We start from the raw sequence: 20,784 nt of genomic DNA on the forward strand, positions 1-20,784 counted from the left end.
TAATGACCTTGAGTTAGGCAAAGATTTCTTGGATATGACACCAAAAGCATTAATTTAAAAAATAAATTGAACTTCATAAAAATTTTAATTTCAAAAGCACTGTTAAATTTCAAAGGCAGCTGGGTGCAGTGGCTCACGCCTGCAATCCCAGCACTTTGGGAGGCCAAGGCGGGTGGATCACTGGAATTCATGAGTTTGAGACCAGCCTGGCCAACATTGTGAAACCCTGTCTCTACTAAAAATACAAAAATTAGCCAGGCATGGTGGTGTGTGCCTGTAGTCCCAGCTACTCAGGAGGCTGAGGCACAAGAATTGTTTGAACCTAGGAGGTGGAGGTTGCAGTGAGCCGAGATTTGTGGTACTGCACTTCAGCCTGGATGATATTCCCTCTCAAAAGAAGAGAGGGGAGAGACAGGAGAGAAAAGTGGGGGCGGGGAGATGGGGGAGGGGGAGGCTGGCGGGGAGGAGGAGGGGAGAGAGACAGGAGAACAGAAGAAAAGAAAAGAGAGAAAGGGCAAACTGTAGACTGTAAATAAGTAGCTTATATCTAGAATTCATAGAACTCTTACATCTCAATAAAATAATCCAATTAAAAATGAGCAAAAGATTTGAATAGCATTTCACCAAAGAAACTGTAAAACAAGCATTACCATGTAGGTGTTCAGCTTCATTAGTCATTAGGAAAAAGGAAATTAAAGTAAAAAACATGCCCTCCCTTTTTTCCTCCAATGGCTATGATTCTTAAAAGTGGAAATACCAATTGTTGGCAAGAATATGGAGAAACAAACTATCGTACGTTGCTGGCGTAAAGAGGAATTGGTACACCCATTTTGGAAAACAGTTGTGTATTTCTCAAAATGGTAAAAATAAATTTCCTACAGGGCCCCCAAAATAATATGAATTACTTTTATAGGAGATAAACACATGATATAGCAATGTGAACAGCAGTTATCAGTCAGGCCATTAGTCTTCAATACTTCAAGGCTCCTTCCAACTCTCAGCTACTAAGATCCTTTTATGCACAAAGATTTTGACACTAGAGATCATAGAAATAACATTTAATTGTGCATCTAAAGGCACGAGTTTTAGACGCATGTTTAACTTTGGGGAAATTTAGGTAGAAAATTTCCTCAACTTTAAAATCAGATGACTTGAGATAATTTTTAATCTTTCCACTTTTGAGTTTCTATGAATTGGGATTGAGATTTGACCCGTTTTACCCCAATCTGATTAAGATTCATGAAATAGAATTTTAAGAAAAGAAAAGCATTGGAATTAGAGCCATTACCTATTTTACCTTAGGCAAATTATTTAAACTTTCTGATGCCTTATGGCCCTTAAAATGCAAAATGAGAGGATTATAAGATTTCATAACTTCATAGTTAATCTGAAGATATTTTACACGTTAGAGATGTAGTTGGTTGGTTTCCTTCTTCATATGTCTAGAAAAACTCATTTCATGCTCTGTTCTGAGAGATAGTCAATGGTCTTCAGAAACCCTAAGGACAAAGATAGCCCCAACATGACCCAGAGAGAGGAATCTGAGAAAAAATTTAATTAATCACGAACAAGTTAAATTTAGTTTACTCACCCAGTGTTCTTAAATGTTCCTTTGGTAACATCTTTGAGGAAGTCAACTCTAGTCGATATCGTCTTTTCAGTGACAAAGTGTCAAGTACCTTATAAGGTGGGCATTGTGTCTTGGATCATTTTTGTAACAAAGTTCCTCTTTCCTTTGAGCTACATTTGGTGATCCAGAGTTTTCTACTCATTCTCCCTGCTTCTATTCTTTTCGCTAGTACAAAACAATCTGTAGACAAGACAGCTAACAGTTCCTCCAAGTAATTTCTTAATAAAAAAATGAACACGTCCCAGCGTTCCTGAAATCATTCCTTATATGTCTGTGATTCAAGCACTTTTACCACGTATCCTGTAGGCACTATTCTGTCCCCACCCACATCAGGAGACACAATATGATAGCACTGAGTCACCTAATTTCAGAATCAGCCTAGTCTGTTCAATGTGTTGATATTATTTCTCACTGTGGCCTTTTTACTATTTACTTGAACTTCTGGTTTGAGATGTTTCCACTCTGTTTGCAACCAGATTTCAAGACTGTTTAGACTTTTTAATCCTTTATTCATTGGCTATTGGACCCATCTCTCCATTGTCCTTCTTTGGATCTTACAACTAGCTGAGAATAAGGTGACATTAACCTCCTTTGGTCTATGTCCTGGCCAGTCTTCAATAAGGAGTCGAGGAGTAAGAGGCTGAATATAGTCTCAGTTTTTTTCACATCCCTGGTTGGTGCTGATTGACTAGCAGCTAGACTCCAGTGCCAGTTGTGACCATGTTTTCAGTGACACTTAAAAGACCATCTTAGATGTGGTATGGGTGTCCTTCCCTCCCCGCCAAATATGTTCATGTCCTAATCCCTGGAAGCTGTGAATATGTTGTTACATGGCAAAGTGGATTCTTTAGATGTGCTCAAGTTAGTGACCTTAAATAGATTATCCGGGTAGATCCAAGCTAATCACGTGATTGTTAAAAGCAGAAAACCTTTCCAACCTATGAGAGAAAGAGATGTGAAGAAAGAAGATGGGTCATAGATATGCTATATTGCTGATTCTGAAGATGGAGGAAGGAAATCATGGAGCTTAGGAATGCAGGTGGCCTCTAGAAGATGGAAAAGGAAAGGAAATGGATGCTCTCCTAGACTCTTCAGAAAGGAAAACAGCCTTGGTGACACTCTGATTTTAGCCTATTGAAACCATGTTGAATGACTGCAGAAATGTGAGATAATAAACATGCTTATTCAGCTACCAAGTTTGTGGTAATTTAATGCAGCAATAGATAACTACTAATGCAAAAGATAAAGAGGTTAATATTACTTTTGTTAAGCTACACTTATTCTTTAATGAAGCTATTATTTTTAATTTTTGTTTTAGAGACAGGCAGTGGAATTATATTATTAAGGATATAAATATGCTTATGGAACAAATTTAGGCACAGGAGAAAATGTTGATGGAAATATTGTCATTAACTATACAAAGAAATTGTGTCGCTATTAGGTAATTTAAAGATCTTAATCTTTATCACTCAACATTATATTTTAAAATATATTAGAATTATTCACTGCACCAAGGTGACTATCTCCTACAACACCTCACAGGTTTTTTTTTTAATCGATTTATTTTTTTAGGTTTCACTGACTTTCTCTCCCCCAAATGATTATCATCACTTTCAGCACTACAAAATTATGCCATGCATGTTGTTTAAGAACTTCTCAACACATTATGTATATTTTGACTAAATTTGTCACGTGACAAACATTCTTCCTTCCTGACTTTTTGGAGCAAGAAAGGTGGGTTCTTTTGATGTCGAAAAATGAATACATGAAAAATTAATTTTCTATCCTTTTTATACTGAGAGCAGCACTTACGTTAATACCAATAATAAAACCTGAACTCTCTGCTAAGGAAAACTAACACCACCATCACTCATCTCCCAAAGTGAAGAAGTGCCAGGGAGCCCTAATTTGATTCTTCTTATAACTCTTGGAGAAAGTTGCCATTTGAAAATTAACTTGATTTCAGAATGAGGCATTGATTTAGAGACAGATAACATTTTTAAAATTTATCCTTTTAATTCTTGAATGAGTAAGGACAATATTTTGCTGTTTATTGGTATAAAACAGCCCTGTCCCAGGTATACAAGGGTATACGTAAGTCTGTAACATCATTAGCTACAGTGAATTTACTTTACTAGAAAGCATAGCAAAATAGGATTAACTAAAGATATATTTTTAATAAGAAAATGCTTTGAAATAACATGAAATCAATGAACATTTGACTGTACAATTTACTCGTCAAAATATCAACGTATGTCAGCTCATGTATGAATTACACTAGATCATTCTAAACACAGCCATGTGCTCAGGAATGTGTGAAATAACTCATAAGCTATTCTCTAAGGGGGTGTACTGAAAACTTCTAAAAGTACCCCAGATATTTGGTCATAGATAAGAGATATACTTTAAGGCAGCCTTTCAAGTGAATGTAAACTTTTCTGAAGTGGCCTTCCCAGTAACATATTACTATTGTGAATACTCTGTACTTATTTTTAGCGCTGTTGGGTATTTTTTGTAGCACATTATCACACTAATCATCATTTTGTAAAAAAAAAAAAAAAAAAAAAGCATAAAAATCTTGCAATTATAAAAATGTCTGGGGTGCTTTACTCATGGATGTAAAGCAGGCACTTTCTGTTGACTTATCTGCAAATCCTAAATGTTTTCTCCTTATTTATCTTTAGTTAGAATTCTGTTTCTAATATTGTGTTCTAAATACTGTGTTTGCATACTGAGAAATAATAATTTGCCTAAAATTTGGCTAATTTAAATTTGAATTTAGAATTTCTTTTAATAGGTCATATTCTACAGAAGCATTAAAAATAAATAGTGCTACTCTTTGAACATTTTTCAACATGATGACATTTTTCTGTCTGTTAAATCTTTCTCCAAAACAGTTTTCAGAACATGTGAACTAAACTGACTATACTGGAGAAGTGGATACAGGCCATTATGAGGGTCCCCTTGTGACCAATTTGTTTCACTTAATTTCCTTCTTAGCCTTATAATTGGCAGAGACCACCAAGTAGTTATCTGGATTCATGTCCTTTAGAGTTGGAGATTTGCTTTGGATAGGGGATGTTTTGCCATCCACACGGGAGATCTGCAGCATTCGGCAGGGGTCGTGTTTCAACAAATACCCTGCAAAAGTTTCCCAGCCTCCTCCCACACGGACCATGACATGTTTGTTGTGCAGCATCTGAAATGAAAAAATATCAAAAGTGTTAAATTCCGAGAATTCTTACAGTATCTTGAATCAACCCCTGGTTCTAGTGAAATTAGTGTTTTGGTTTGTATTTCATGACCCATTGTTTTTCTACTTGGTGCAAAATGTCTGAGTTAGCATATAGTCTATGAAAAAAGTCCTGTTTTTTCTGTGGAAGTGATAAGGATAAACATCTCCAGAACCCAGCTTTGCTGTGCTATGGGAACCAACACCTATGTATAATTCTTTGGTTTAATGTGTCTGGAGGCTTCTCTGACATCTGATGTTCTATTACAGTTCTTATTACTGCCTCTGATTCCTGCCTACTGACTCAGCTTAGTGCTCCATTTTTCCCAGTGGGTTATTCCCCTCTGAATCAGGATTTTAAGGACCATGGAAATGCCTGCTATTGAATTATAATGCTAAGAGTCAGACAAATACTCAATATAAAATAACACTGAAAATGCACTAAAAAATTATTGGAGTTTTCCTCAGTCATTGTCTGAGCCCTTGAAGGCAAGGTGTTTTTGAATAGGCAAACATTTATGTTTTTCTTTATTCTTTTTCTTCCTAATTATCGTAGAATATGTCTTTTAAAACAAACAACTTACTCCTAGACCAAGGAGCCATCTAGAGCTCCAACTTAACAAGGTTATTGATTTAAATGTGAAGAATGCATGATTCTTTGTATCTAGTAAAAATATATTATGGAGGTTTGACATGGAAAACCAAATAATTTGTCATCGGCTTCTTGCAAATATCAGAAAATTTAATATTAAGAGGTAATGGTGCGCAATCATCAAAGACCCTGCTGACTCCCTCTCCTGCCCAAAATGTTATGGATACATATGGGCACTGAAATGTTGGGAAGAAGTTGTGATTGTGAGAGAAAGTCTGGGAAGTGACATCATAGAGCCTATAAAATCTGTTTCAATTCTTCCTACTCGGCGTCAGCTTGAGATCTAGACTTTTTTTTTTGACTCCCAGCCAGTGGGAGATGACTTGTGTTCTTACCACTTTCATGTAGGTTTTGATAAAGGTTTTGGACCTGCTTTCTATATGCCTGTATTTAAAATTTCTGCATGTGTATTTGGGGCTTTCACAGAACTTCATTTATGTGGTTGACATGAAGCAGTTTTCAAAATCAAATATTGTACCAACTAATAAAAATTTAATGAAACAGTAATTAAAACTATTTGACTTATAATAATTAAATGTATTTCTACTGGTTATCCTCATTTAGAGTATTAGAATTTTAGAACAGAAAGTGAAACCAGCACTACTGTCCCATAGAAATGATGTTTGTGGTTTCTTTTGAATAAATATAGAAATTGACCCTCCCAGTCTTAAAATTTGAGAAAATTACAGTTGTCTTATTTGAATTCCCTTCTCAGGAAACCAACCATCAGGCCTCCCAGATAGTATCAAAGAGCTGAAACTTACCAGATCACCGCATCTGGACAATGAGACATCAGATCCCTCATCTGTTGTGACTGCCTAATAGACCATCTGCTTCCTGTTGACCAATTCCTCTTCCTTACCCTTCCCTAATTCCTGTTTTCACGGCTACATTTCTTCCCTGCTATATAAAACCTTAATTTTAGTCTTTTAGGTAGATGGCTTTGAGACTGATCACCTAGCTCCTTGGCTGCAGCACCCGAATAAAGCCTTTTTCCCTGGAAATACTCATTGTTTCAGTGACTGGTGTTCTACGCAGTGAGCAGCAGGACCTAGACAGAACCTCTGACATTTCAGTAACAAAAGGACCTTAGAACACATCTTACAGCTGGAAGTCTTCAAACTTATTTTAGCATCAGAACATACTCATTAAACAAAATCTCAATCAGAACCCCTGAAATATAAAGCAGATAAAAAGAGGATTTAGCTTGTAACTACTTTGCCTTTCCTCGCCCTGCCAGTGGTACTGAAATTGGCTCAAGTGTCAAATAGAACTAATATCTAATTTTAAAAATAAATAAATATGGTCAGGCGTGGTGGCTCACGCCTGTAATCTCAACACTTTGAGAGGCCAAGGTGGGTGGATCACCTGAGGTCAGGAGTTTGAGACCAGCCTGACCAATATGGTGAAACCCCATCTCTACTGAAAAAAAAAATACAAAAATTAGCTGGGCATGGTGGCAGGCGCCTGTAGTCTCAGCTACTTGGGAGGCTGAGACAGGAAAATTGCTTGAACCTGGGAGGCAGAGGTTGCAGTGAGCCAAGATCATGCCACTGCACTCCAGCCTGGGTGACAGAACGAGACTCCAACTCAAATAATAATAATAATAATAACAATAATAATAATATAGAAATTGATCATATCTTAATTTGGTCCCTGTCTTAAACTTGAAACTTAAATTTGTCTTATCTGAGTTTCTTCCTCAGCAAACTGACCTTTAGGCAAGGAACAACAGATGACACCAGACAATTAAATGCCAGACTCCTTGCCCCTCCCTAAAATTCCTGTTTTCCTGCATGTAGCTACATTCCTTCCGCATTATAGAAACACTGAATTTTAACTGATTGGTGAAACGAATTCAAGACCGATTTGTTCTTCTTGGTTGCAGCACCCAAATAAAGTGTCCTTCCCTGGCAATACTCATTGTCTTAGTGATTAGCTTTCTGTGTAGCAAGCAAGAGGATCTAACCCCTGGTGTTTCGGTCACAGTACCATGTTGTTTTAAAGATGTAGATACTGAGAACCAGATCTTAGGACCTAAGCAAATCAAATAAAAGATCTGGTTCTCAGTATCCGCATCTGTAAAACAAGAACCTGACTGGAGTCAGGTTGGACTGGAGCCAGATTCTTAGCACCTGACTCCAGTCTAGTCCTTTTCTCATGACAGTTTTTACTAAAGAAATAAAATAAACTAGGGCTTTTATAATTTCATCCACATATTCATATTCCCACAAGTTTCTGCATGTGTCTTACTGCCAGCTTCCAAAACTTGAAGTCACTGGGACAAAAACTGCAAAGGCCAGTGTCAGAATAACACTTCGATTCTTTCTACCACTGTTCGAGAGAGCAACTTTGCCTATTTTGAAGTTCTGGCACCTCCTAGCTCTGCAAATTACATTTAAGACTTGCCTCCAAACATTCTCGGTATCAATGCCCCTGGTAAAATGCCCAGGTCTAATTCAGTGTTTGTGAGCAGGCCATTTCAACCAGAAAGAACCACCAGTCAGAACAGTTTTTAAACAATTCTAGGAAGCAGTGACAGAAACACTTTTCAGCCTGGAGTATGCTGGCCATTTAGGCACACATTCAGTTTGCTAATTTCTTAATGAATCCATAGTACTTTGCAAAGTGGATACAGCATGAAACAGAGTCCCATACCGAATATGAATAATACAGGAATTAAATTTCTGCTCACTTCCTCTTCCACATCCTTTCTACTGCAGATGTTGGTTTCAGTCCAATATTCTTACCACAGTCAATAGGGGAAGATTAGCAGGAAATACTTTTACAATGTATCTAGGTTTACTTTCCTGCCTTTGTAAGAGGAGTCTAATGGATATAATTGTATTTTTGTGAATAACATCCATCTCCAAAGTCTAGCTTCATCATGTGAAAATTCCTTTAATAAGAACTACAGTTGGAGGAGGCATACAGCTGTGTTGATTGATTTTGTGTGATTGTGAGGCAGAGGGATATATTTGCTGTTTTCTCATTTTGAAACTCGAATCTAGGTTTTTTCATGAGATTATCTCATCCTTTTGAAACTTGCCTAAGTGTCCCATAGAACTGATGTTTATGATTTCTTTTGAATAAACATAGACATTGACCCTCCCAGTCTTAAAATTTGAGAAAGTTAAAACTGTCTTATCTGAGTTCTTTTCTCAGAAAATCAATCATCCGTCCTCCCAGACAGTGTGAAGCAACTGAAACTTACCAGATCATCACATCTGGACTATGGGAGCCAGACCTCTCACCCATCATGATTGCCTAAGGGACCACCTGCTTCTTGTAACCAACTTCTCCTCCTTACCCATCCCTAATTCTTGTTTTCCCACACATAGTTACATTTCTTCTCTGCTATATAAACCCCTAATTTTAGTCAGTTGAGATGGATTTGGGACTGATCTCACATTCTCGGCTGCAGCACCTGAAAAAGCCTTCTTTCCTGGCAACATTCATTGCCTAGTGATTGACTTTCCATGCGGAGAGCAATAGGACAAAGACCAAACCACTGGTGTATTGGTAACAATTTCCCTTTGATTGTGGTTCTGTAGGCAATAACTGGAGAGGTGTTTTTCTCCAAAGGCATGAGCTGACCTCCTTCCACTCCCAGGCTTTTAAATGAAATAACGAACAGACAACTTATACCTACATTTTAAAAACATGTTCTACAAAATTAGAGAATTGTTTTCCTATTAGAAACAGATGCAACTTCCTATAAAACATTTTACATTAGACAATGCTTTATATGGACACCTTAAAAATGGGACATTACTAATAGTAAAATCAGATATCAGAGGTTTCTTTCTCTTGGAAGATTTCTATTAGGTATCAGCCTTAGTAGTTTGTTTGGATTTTCCAATTATTGCAAAAACAGTTTATATTTTTCCTGATCTTCTCTATGGACCTAGTCAGTGCTCTGCAGCTTGAGTCCTTATAAATTTATCAGAACTGTAAAATGCTTCTCTCTTGCTTTGAAGGAGTCATTTTTTTCTTTTTTCTGAGCTTTTCTGTTTCTAAGCTACATTGAAAAAAATGAAAACATACATAAATACACTATTGCCTTTCACTGAACGCTTCCTTGATGCTGTATTTGACAAGGGTGTAGGCATCCATGAGTCATGCACTTACCCATAATACTTAAAACAGAAAAGACTTTCTATATCTTCAAAGAAGAATATTGATTTCATATTGAAGAGGAGTAATTGTGGAATCCATTACCTTTCCTCATGCCTCATTTTGGCTACTCTTGGGAGATGGAAGGGTTTTAGGTCAATATTATGAGGTTTCCACAGCAAACCTTACAACCTCTCTCCATGAAATAGGTGGCCCTGTCTGGGGATACATTCTAGTAAACAGATTTTCAATTCTGAGTTATTCTTGCTGATGTCTCAGTTAGACCTTGCTAATCAGTAGCCTATAATTTGCTAAGAAGGCCAGTGGCTAAGCTGTTTGAAGGTTTCAAGCTTGGGATTAAGATATTAGGGTCATACTAAAGATAACAAGTGTTGGCAAGAATGTGGAGAAAAGCGAACCTTTACACACTGTTGGTGGAAACGTAAGTTAGTACAGCCATTATGGAAAACAGCAGAAAGATTCCTCAAAGTATTAAAAACAAAGGTACCATGTGATCCAGCAATTCCACCACTAGGTATATATACAAATGAAATGAAATCAGTATATCAAAGAGATATCTGCACTCCCAGGTTTACTGCAGCACTATTCACAATAGCCAAGATATGGCGTCAACCTACACGTCCGTTAATGGATGAATGGGCAGAGAAAATGTGGTATATATACATAACGGAATACTACTCGGCCATAATACAGAAGAAAATCCTGTCGTTTGCAACAACAAGAATGAACCCAGAGGACATTGTGTTACATGAAATAAGCCAGGCACAGAAAGACAAAAATACCATGTGATTTTGTCAGAGGCATGTGAATGAGAGCAACTCCATCTCGAATAGGGGCTTGGTAAAATGAGGCTGAGACCTACTGGGCTGCATTCCCAGATGGTTAAGGCTTTCTAAGTCATAGAATGAGATATTTCACAGGATAAGTCATAGGATCAGATATAGGATAAGGTCAGCACAAGACACAGCTCATAAAAACCTTGCTTACACAACAGGTTGCAGTAAAGAAGCCAGCCAAAACCCACCAAAACCAAGCTGGCGACGAGAGTGACCTCTGGTCATCCTCACTGGACACTCCCACCAGTGCCATGACAGTATACAGATGCCATGGCAACATCAGGAAGTTACCCTATATGGTCCAAAAGGGGGAGGCATGAATAGTCTACCCCTTGTTCAGCATTTCATCAAGAAATAATCAGAAAATGGGCAACCAACAGCACTCAGGGATGTTCTGTTTATGGAGTAGCCATTCTTTTATTTCTTTACTTTCTTAACATACTTGCTTTCACTTCACTCTGTGGACTTATCCAAGAATCCACTCTTGGTGTCTGGATCCAGACCCCTTTTCTGTAACAATTTCACTCATATGTGGAATCTAAAGACGTTGATCTCATAGAAGTAGAGAAAAGAATGGTGGTTACTAGAAGCAGAAGTGGTTGGTGGGTGAGGGTGACAGGAAGGTGTTAGTGAAAGGATATATAATTACAGTAAGATAGGAGGAATAAGTTCAAGAGATTTGTTGCACTGCATGGTGACTATAGTTAAGAATGATATATTGTATTCTTCCTTAATTAAAAAAGTGCAAAAAGAGTGGATGTTAAGAGTTCTTGCCACACAAATGATAATTATGTAGGTAATACATTTGTTAATCAGCTCTATTTAGTGATTCCAAAATGTATATGTACTTTAAAACTTTATGTTGTATATGATGAATACATATAATTTTATCTGTCAGTTTAAACAAATACATACATAAATAGAAGAGGACCCATATATAAATTCTTTTTTAAAAAAGATATTACTGCCATAGAGATTTATAGCTCTGATTATAGAGATTAAAATTCCATGCTTTTCTGGTATGTGACCCATCTAAAAAAAAATTGAACACTCACCTCCATCTCCATAAACCAAACCCCCACTGTTTAACCTAAAAGCAAATCCGCCTGCTATTATTATTCAAACTCTTCCCTCCCTTTCCCTAGAATGCTTGCATTACAATGAACTTTTCCAGCACAGATGCTGAGCTGGTTTAGAAGGAAGATTATGTACTTCATCCAAGAACTCTTCCATCTCACAGATTAGTGACATTAGGCCAATTGCAATTAATTGATCCTTTTAGTTTTGATCAGCTCCATTTCCCATCTTTATCTATTATTCTCAAACACACTACTTGTCCCCACCCTCCATCAGCCTACCAATGACTTCACCTTTATCAAGCATGCATCCTCTCTTGACACCTCTACTGGCCAATATACCTGAATCTGTATTTATCATTTACTTTACCTTTCTTATCTCAGAAGTTCTCCTGTCCAAGTTCAATTCCTCCCACTATGTTCTAACTCTCATTAATTTCCACTCTTATTCTCATACTTTCTCCTTACATCTGACTTTCTTGATAGTTACATTCACACTTAGTGTCTTCACTTCTAACTTGCTCATCACGGTACAACCTACAGTACACTTTGCTTCTGCCCCCTACCTCTTAACTGACTGCACGGAGAAAGGGAGCCAGATGGCTTCTAATGTATCAAATACAATATATGGTCCTTAAACTTTACTTTTCATGATAACTTTGTCAAGCAAGGTATCTAATGATATTGACCACTCCTTCCTTGAAACTCCCCACTTCTTGAATACCTGTGACAAGTCTGTCTCCTGAATTGCCTGCTACCTATCTCATTGTTCTTTCTCTGCCTCCTTGATAGGTTACATTTCTTCTACATTGTTAAGTTTTGCCATTCCAACATATTCTGTCCTTTGTCTACTGATTTCCTGACTCTAACCACTGTCTATTTGTAACCTTATGGTTTTCACTACCACCTACTTTTGTTTCCCAAATTATAACTCTAGCCCTTGCTTCTTCCCTGATGTTCAAAACATCACCCCCAACTAGAAAATCTTCCATGGTCATCTCCTTCCCCAGATAAGTGAATCCTTCCTTGCTGTGTACTGTTTAGTTTCCATGTGATTTCACTATTACATGCATCTCACAATATTGCAATTGCTGATTTACCTGTATGTCCCTTTTCAGAATATGGAAAATCTTCCATGGTCATCTCCTTCCTCAGATAAGTGAACCCTTCCTTGCTGTGTACTGTTTAGTTCACACATGATTTCACTGTTACATGCATCCCACAATATTGCAATTGCTGATTTACCTGTATGTCCCTTTTCAGAATATGTGAGCTCTCTGAAGAGAGGGATGATGTAGTCTTCATTTTTGGAATCTCATGTATGCCAGCTCAGAACAGGGTCAATACTGTTATCATATAATACTTCTTTTCATTTGATACTTCCACAGGTTGTACTCACTTTATCTAATCTATAATGTCATTATCAGTATTACTCCTTTTATAGATAGGAATAGTGATGCTCTGAGAAGTTAAGCAACTTAGGCAGGATCACACAGCAAATCAGTAGCAGAAATGGGACAAGAATCCTTCATTCCATTAAACCATACCTGCATATTCTGCAAAGTGCTAGATTTTGGTTGTCACCCATGCTTAGTTACTTACCTGTGATAATTCAGCACATACAAGACATCACTAATATCAGAAGTAGTAAGTAGTGTAAGCAGATTAACTGTGCTCATTTAAAATGATTCATAGGCTTATGTCCTAATAAATCTTAAATAAACATTAAATTTAATTTCAGAAGATTATCCTCAAGTAGCCCTAATTATTTCAGAAGTAAACGTGTCTAGTGAGGAAGCCATCTGGCTCCCTTTCTCCATGCAGTCAGTTAAGAGGTAGGGGGCAGAAGCAAAGTGTACTGTAGGTTGTACCGTGATGAGCAAGTTAGAAGTGAAGACACTAAGTGTGAATGTAACTATCAAGAAGATCAGTGGAATACACTAGTTATCTGTTGGCATATGTAAGAAGGGGCTTTGATTTCTGTCCAGTGTATATCTCACTGTTTTTTTTATTTTAACGCTTCACAGAGTTGAACTTTGTGTGTTCTTCATTCCAAAAGGTAGCAGCTCTTGACCAGTAGCATCAATGCATATGTCAATTGAGGATGGTTGTGCAACACATAACAATGAGAACACATTCTGAGAAATGTGTGTTAGGCAATTTCACCCTTGTGTGAACATCATAGAGTGTACTTACACAGAACTAGATGGCACAGCCTACTACACACCTAAGCTACATAGGATAGCCTGTTGCTTCCAGGCTGCAAACCCATACAGCAAATTACTGTACTGAATACACAGACAATTATAACTCATGGTAAGTATTTGTATATCTGAAGATATCCAAACATAGAAAAAGTACAGTAAAAATCTGTATTAAAATCTTATAGAACCATTCTTATTGACTGAAACATTGTTATAGAGTACATGATTACATTGAATATCAAATATTTAGTCCTATGTTGGTGTTTGTTATTTTTCTTTATTTTTGTTGTTGATAAGAAATAAAAGAGTTGCTACAAATAGTCTCCAACACTATATGTTGCAAAGCAGTAGTTTTTGCATGTTAGGTTTTATTATGGCTGTCATCATTTTTAACAATTGGTTTCATTCCTTACTGTGTCTCTGATCATAGCAAAGTCAAGGCGATCCATTACTGACTTAAGCAACATTTCTCAGTTCTGAAGGGGGTGGGGGGAAGACAGTGACCAAAATCTTAGCTCAGCTTTTTTTTTTTTTAATACTTTAAGTTCTAGGGTACATGTGCACAACCTGCAGGTTTGTTACATATGTATACACATGCCATGTTGGTGTGCTGCACCCATTAACTCCTCTTTTACATTAGGTCTATCTCCTAATGCTATCCCTCCCTCACCCCACAACAGGCCCCCGTGTGTGATGTTCCCCACCCTGTGTCCAAGTATTCTCATTGTTCAATTCCCACCTGTGAGTGAGAACATGCAGTATTTGGTTTTCTGTCCTTGCGATAGTTTGCTCAGAATCATGGTTGGAAATTATCTCAGCTTTTATCCCAGTGGCCCTAATGAAGTTCTATAAGCATAATCAGGCTGCTGCAAACACTGTAAATCATTTCTTTGTTTCTATTAATGACACGGATTCCTTGTTGAGAGGAAAGAATCACTATGCCTCAAAGTTGTCTTTTTGCTTTTTTTTATATTTTCTCTCAGTAATGAGAAGGAACACTCCCATTCTTAATCAAGAGCATTTTGTTTCATGACTTTGTCTTACTGTGATGCTTAATTATGTGTTTTAATTAGAAAACCTCTTCATATGTGACAGTAAGAGGGAAAGTGTTTCCTTGGATGACACAGAGTCATACAATAGTAGAGTGCTTACTATGTGCCAAGTAATCTACAAATATGCCCTGTTGAAATTAAGAGGATAAAAAGAAACATTGAGGTCACTGGCAATGTTTCACAGATGCACAGTCTGAAAGAAGGTCACATAGGTGGTTCACCAGAGCCAGGCTAGAAACCACATCTTTATTCCCAATCTAGCATATGACCTTAGAATTAAGGAGCTAGCTGTGTTATTTCAAAAATTATTTTCCTAATAATGAATGCAATATTTAATGGTGGGGGTATCATTTAATATATTGATACAGCAGTGATTTATTACATCATGTCAGGTAAGTCACTATCTATGTTTTACTGAATTGAATACACATTATTGAGACCTTTTAATTTTCCTAACATTAAATAAAAAAAAAAAACAACTATCCCATGCCCCCACCCCAATCAAGTTTCTTAGCTCATCCAGATACTTAATCCAAAGGGGAAAAATAAGTTGAAATGAAATAAGTTAACTTTCCCATGTTAACTTAGAACACAATGAAAATTTCGTAAGTTGTAGAAATGATCAGTCAGCAGCTTCTTATGGGTCTTGGGGAGGTCACTGCAGTATCAAGGGGTCTAGTGCTCTGGCTCCTATGATATGTGATAACAGGATTTCAAAAAGGAGTTTTTTTTCCCCTCTCTCTTAATTATGTAGTTTAGCGAGACAGGCTGGAATCACATTATATGAAGTTAAGAACTTAAAGCAATAAAAAAAGAAGAATGTCTTTTCCTTTTTCTTGGGAACATTTGTGTTTAGAAACAGAAATATATCAACTCACTTTTCATTGAAAAGGTAAAGCCTACATTCATGTAGATCACAGAAAATCACATGTTTTACTAAATGAAAAAGTAATGGCCACATAGGAGAGCCAGAAAAAAATATGCATTATTGGTAACGTACTTGTTTTTTAAGATAACCAAGCTGTATACATCTTAGCTATATTACATAAACAACAAACAAGTAAAACCACTAACAAAAATAAAAACTACCCAACAGGAAATGTCTTTTAGATGAGAATTTTAAATTAAAAGTTTCATGTTTATATTTTATAGCTTCATTTAATTCCCCAGCATAGATCTACTTGAATGTCCCTGTCTGTTTGAAATCATAATTCGTATGAAATGCGTCAGGTGTCATCACCCTCTCAGGATGACAGTGACAAATCTGTTTCATTCTGTCTCCAATATTGCGCTGGTGGCCCTGAAAACTGAGGGCAGCAGGAGTATCTGTCAAGTGCTCTGAACACAGATGTCATTAGGCCTTGAGGACGTGAATGCTTTTCAGCAGGATGTCCCTTCATCTCTCACTCTTCACTAATCCACCGTCTACTCCAGAGCCACAGTAATCTTCCTCACAGGAAAATCTGAACATGCTACCACCTTCTTAAAAACCTGTGAGTGGCTCTCCATTGTCTAGTGTTTCTCAGACATTCTTAGCTACAGCTCACCTGAGAAATATGACTCACAGTAAATTAGCAATGCGGTGAAGATCCTGGGAAAGCAGTGGGGGTAAGGGGAGGATATTAGCATCCCCATGGTAGTCAGAAGCATACATAATATGGAAAATTTGACAGCAATTCTGATACCTTCTTTTTTCCTTCTACCCCCATCCCTCCATAAGAATAAGTAACCTGGCTCACAAAGCACTTTATGACCCAGCTACTATTTTCTTTTCCCATATTCTTTCTCACTATGCCAGAGTTATCATGTATGACTGTTCAGGATGTGCACGGCACAACTGTACTATACTGTATGTAGTCCTACCTTCTGAGCCCAGGCCCACTCAACAAATTACTCACTCCATAGATATTGTGAACTCCTTAAAATCCCAAGGAAGTTTCCTGCCTTTATACATGCAGAGAATTGTTCCCCATTCACTAGGTGAATTAAAGTGAATCCCTTCCTTTAATCATTCAACAAATATTTGTTGAGTGGCAGGCAAGGTTATTCCTTGCTAAATTTCATACCCTGGGGGCCTAGCACAGTGCCAGGCACACAATGCCTATTAGATGAATATTAAATGAATAAATGCATCTTAAACGACTGGATGAACAAAACTAATACTTACTAATGCCCCATTCCAAGCAACACTACCTTTATAAATTATATCTGCATTGCTTATTTATGAAAAGATAGGAGAATGGGGAAGGTAAAATGGTTTGTGCCCTTATTTAGAAAGAGGAGTCTGAAAAAAATCTGTGTGTGAATGATAATTCAGACCAATTTTTGCTTAGAGAATTTCTTTGAGAGAAAGATAGGTTTGGGTCAAAAATTGAAGCTATAACAGGAATTGCATAAGAAAGTGGGAGATTGTATTGGGAATCAAGAGAGAAATAGAAGAAGAAGAAATGGGGAAAAGGGAAGCAAAAAGAGAAGAAACAAGTGTCATGATGGAATCCATAGTGAATTAAGTACATTATTCTCTTCATGATCATCATTCACAAATTCTTATTATACCTGGAATGCATTTTTTAAAATACATGGTTTACAGGAGTAATAAATTGCTTCATAAAATTTTCACCCCTTCCTTTTCCGTCTTTTAATGCTTAAGTGCCATAGTTCCCTCAGTGCTACTCTGGGTCTCATTAAACGATTCCCCACTTAATGGACCACAGAGGCTCATGTTTCTGCACAATCTGTTAACTGCTCTTCACTGAAGTCATCCTTTTAAGAGGCAATGGTATCTGACACCAACTGCCTAGTAGAGACAACCCACATAAATTTAGATCTGTTCAGCCCCCTGGGATATCATATGCTTCCCAACACCTTCTTGTCAACTCCATTCACTGTGTGTTTTTACAAGCCATCATAACTCGAGAGAAAATATTGTTTTTAGAATGCAGTCATCTGCTCTCCAGAGGAAGAATGTTTAATTAATTTATAGGACAACAGACTCTGTCATTGTCTAATATTATTCTGAAATGGCATATGCACAAAATTGGGCGATTGGGAATTCAGCTATCTCCCTGAGGTACCTTGACACATGGAGGAGTGAGACAGCAGGTGTTCCATGGATAGTTTGCCATGTTGAAAGCTTGTTTCTAGCATTTTCAAGATAACTGATAAGATCACCTGTTAGCAGGGCAAACTGAGGCACTACTAACAACAAATGACACTTAAAGACGTCCTTGCCAAAGGTGGGAAATTCATTTCAACTTCTCTAGTTATGTGCGATTACAAATAGTTAATCACAGCCCAAATAAACAAGCTTCTGGAATTACCGTTTTACTGTTTACAAGCATTTTTTTCTTATTTATTATCTTATTTACTATCTCATTTTAACTTCCCAATAGTCCTTTAGCTTATTATACCCTTTTCTTAGATAAAACTTCAGAGAGATAAATAACAGTAAACAGAGCAGAAGCTCCTATTTGTTTTTCCTTTATCAGGCTGCCAACTTGCTGTATGATCAGAATAAATTTATTTAATCTGTCTCTCAGTTTCTCATCTGCAAAATAATGACTATAGTAATTCCTTCCTCCCATAGTTGTTCACACACAGATATTAACATGTGTAAGCAAGTAGAAACAGTGCCTGAAACATGGTGTAGACTCAATAATAGCCTGCTATTGTTATTTTTAAATAATAATGTGCTGCTGCTGCTGCTGCGACTGATAATGATAAGGTTCTTACAGGTTTTATTTCATTTAATCCTTGGAGCAACTCTAAGTGGTTTGCATTATATCCATATTTAAAAATGAGAAAACAGTGGCTCGACAAGGTTAAGTGAATTGCCCAAGGTCACCTAGCTAAGAAGCAACAAAGTTCAGATTTGAAAATCTCCTAGGATTCAGATAATACTCATTACCACTCAAAAATACATCCTAAAGTGACTTTGCCAAGGGTTACAGTCACCTGAGTTTTTATAGGTCTTTCCATGGGCAACACCTCTTTTCTTTAGGGATACATATTGCCATTTTATGAAGTCCTTGCTGATGACCATATTGCCCAACTGGGAATGAACCCCAAAACCACAATAAAGAAGGTGCTTTACATGCTTGGAACAATTTATGAATCTGAACCTCATTGTTTTAGCCATACAAAAATGCTGAAAGTTAGCTGCAGCCAGCGTGCTTAGCCCTTGAGCTCACATTCAAAAATGAAATCTTATTAAAATCCTGATAGTACTTCCTCCTATTTAAGTTTGTTATCACAATTACCCAGTGGCTCAGTAGGCAAGTATTACTGTTACCATTATCTGGATAGACAAATAGTGGTTAAGTGGGTAGCTCAAGGACACACAGTGCACTAGTCTTCTGATGCCCGGTTGTGAGACATTGTCTCCAGTGATAAATCATACATTAGGGTGAATGTAATCCTCAATCCTTTATTTGAAGGGTGAACTACTATAGTGTCCTAGATGTTGAGAACCAATCTCCCAACATGGACAGGGCCTTGGGTCAGAAATATTCTGACTATTGGAACTGAACAGAAAAAAGTTCCTGGCCTGCTGTAATTGTTTCCCTCTGGTGGGGGAGGGAATTCAGTTTCATAAAGTAGGCTCATTGTAGAGACAAATGACTTTCAGTAGCCTCTTTCTAGAAGCAAACATGGGAAAAGCAGCAAGCAAGTGACATATGATGATGGACTGGTGAAAAGTTCCATTTGCATCTGCTTGGAAATATGTGTAGGAGCACTTAACGCCAACTGCCGGTCAGTCCTCATCTCCTTGTTATGTAAGGTCTCCATTTTCCCAGCCCTGCACCAAATGAAATTAAGAAGGCTTAGTCTCCATCTAATTACCAGTGTATGGCACCATTTCAGACAGAGAAGACAAAGTCATAATAAATATTTTATAGAACAGTCAGCATAGTGAAAGCAATGAGATAGAAAATGTTGGTGTTAGAGGAAGGATTTGTAGCTGGTCTATACCGGAGTGAAGTTAGAATTTATCCACTCCACAGATATAATAATCTATTTAGGAAGGGAAGCTGGGCTCCATGGAGCAAAGAAAAACCATTCCTTCTACTAAGCAGACAGGGCCACATTTGCCTGATTCAATCTGAATTCCATTATCTCTTCTAAACACTCATACCAAAATCCAACAAACAGGCTAGAATAAGCAAGCACTGGGAGAGCCAAAGTTTAACACTGCATGATGATGATACACAACAATGGTTTCCAAACTGATGTCCCCTTGAGTCTTAAAAGGCAACAAAAGAGTTAGTAACCTAGATACTCTGAAAAACTATGACTTTGCTACTAGTTTTAATGTATCTTTAGTATATTGATATTAAAATGGAAAAATAAGTATTACTAAATACATTCAGTTCTTTCTATTGGTAAAATATTTGAAAATATGAGCCTCCTTCCTTTAAAAACCCTACTCAAATGAAAGGGAAAGAATAATGTTACAAAGTCAAAGGATAAGGGAAGTTGAGAGGATAAAATGATAGAGAAGAAAGAGCAATACATTTTTAGAAGCTGGAAAACAAATTAGTTGTAACTAAGAGTGACAGAGGTGGAACTAAAAGCCTGAAATGGCAGCTGTCAAAAAGAAGCAAGTCAAACAATGCCTGGAAACTATAGAAAATGTGGACTTTAGAATCACTGGGTACCTCCATCAGGTGAGGAGAAAAATGTGGTTTAATAAAGGAGAATGGGTTGAAAATTGGTATAAGGATTGGTTAGCACCCAGAATTACTATGTCCCCACCCCAGATTTCCAATGCCAGTGACTATGTCATCACAGCAGGAGACTGAAGGTTTAGCTTTGCAGAAACAGAAATATCTGACTGGCAGATGACTCAGCCAGAGGATGGAGAGAAGGAAAAATATATGACAAAGCAAATACAGCGAAAATTTCATTGCAGAATCTATTTGGCAGTTACATGGGTATTACCATCTCTATGTGTATGAAAATTTTC

The 20,784-nt window shown here is 37.3% G+C and overlaps 1 protein-coding gene across 3 annotated transcripts in view; it reads right to left on the reverse strand.

Moving 5' to 3' along the window:
• Positions 1-3,621: 3,621 nt before the first annotated feature.
• Positions 3,622-20,784, reverse strand: part of GAS2 (growth arrest specific 2) — a 162,543-nt gene continuing 145,380 nt past the window's right edge. For 2 of the 3 annotated variants that reach the window (XM_032166398.2, XM_032166396.1), the window contains one exon: positions 3,622-4,829. In XM_032166398.2, coding sequence (XP_032022289.1) covers positions 4,611-4,829 — 219 coding nt within the window. In that variant the 3' untranslated portion in view covers positions 3,622-4,610. The remainder of the gene's footprint in view (positions 4,830-20,784) is intronic. The other variant, XM_032166397.2, reaches the window with a different exon arrangement.

The sequence above is a fragment of the Hylobates moloch genome, unplaced genomic scaffold, assembly GCF_009828535.3.
Source record: "Hylobates moloch isolate HMO894 unplaced genomic scaffold, HMol_V3 SCAFFOLD_11, whole genome shotgun sequence".
In the NCBI taxonomy this organism is placed as follows: domain Eukaryota; kingdom Metazoa; phylum Chordata; class Mammalia; order Primates; family Hylobatidae; genus Hylobates; species Hylobates moloch.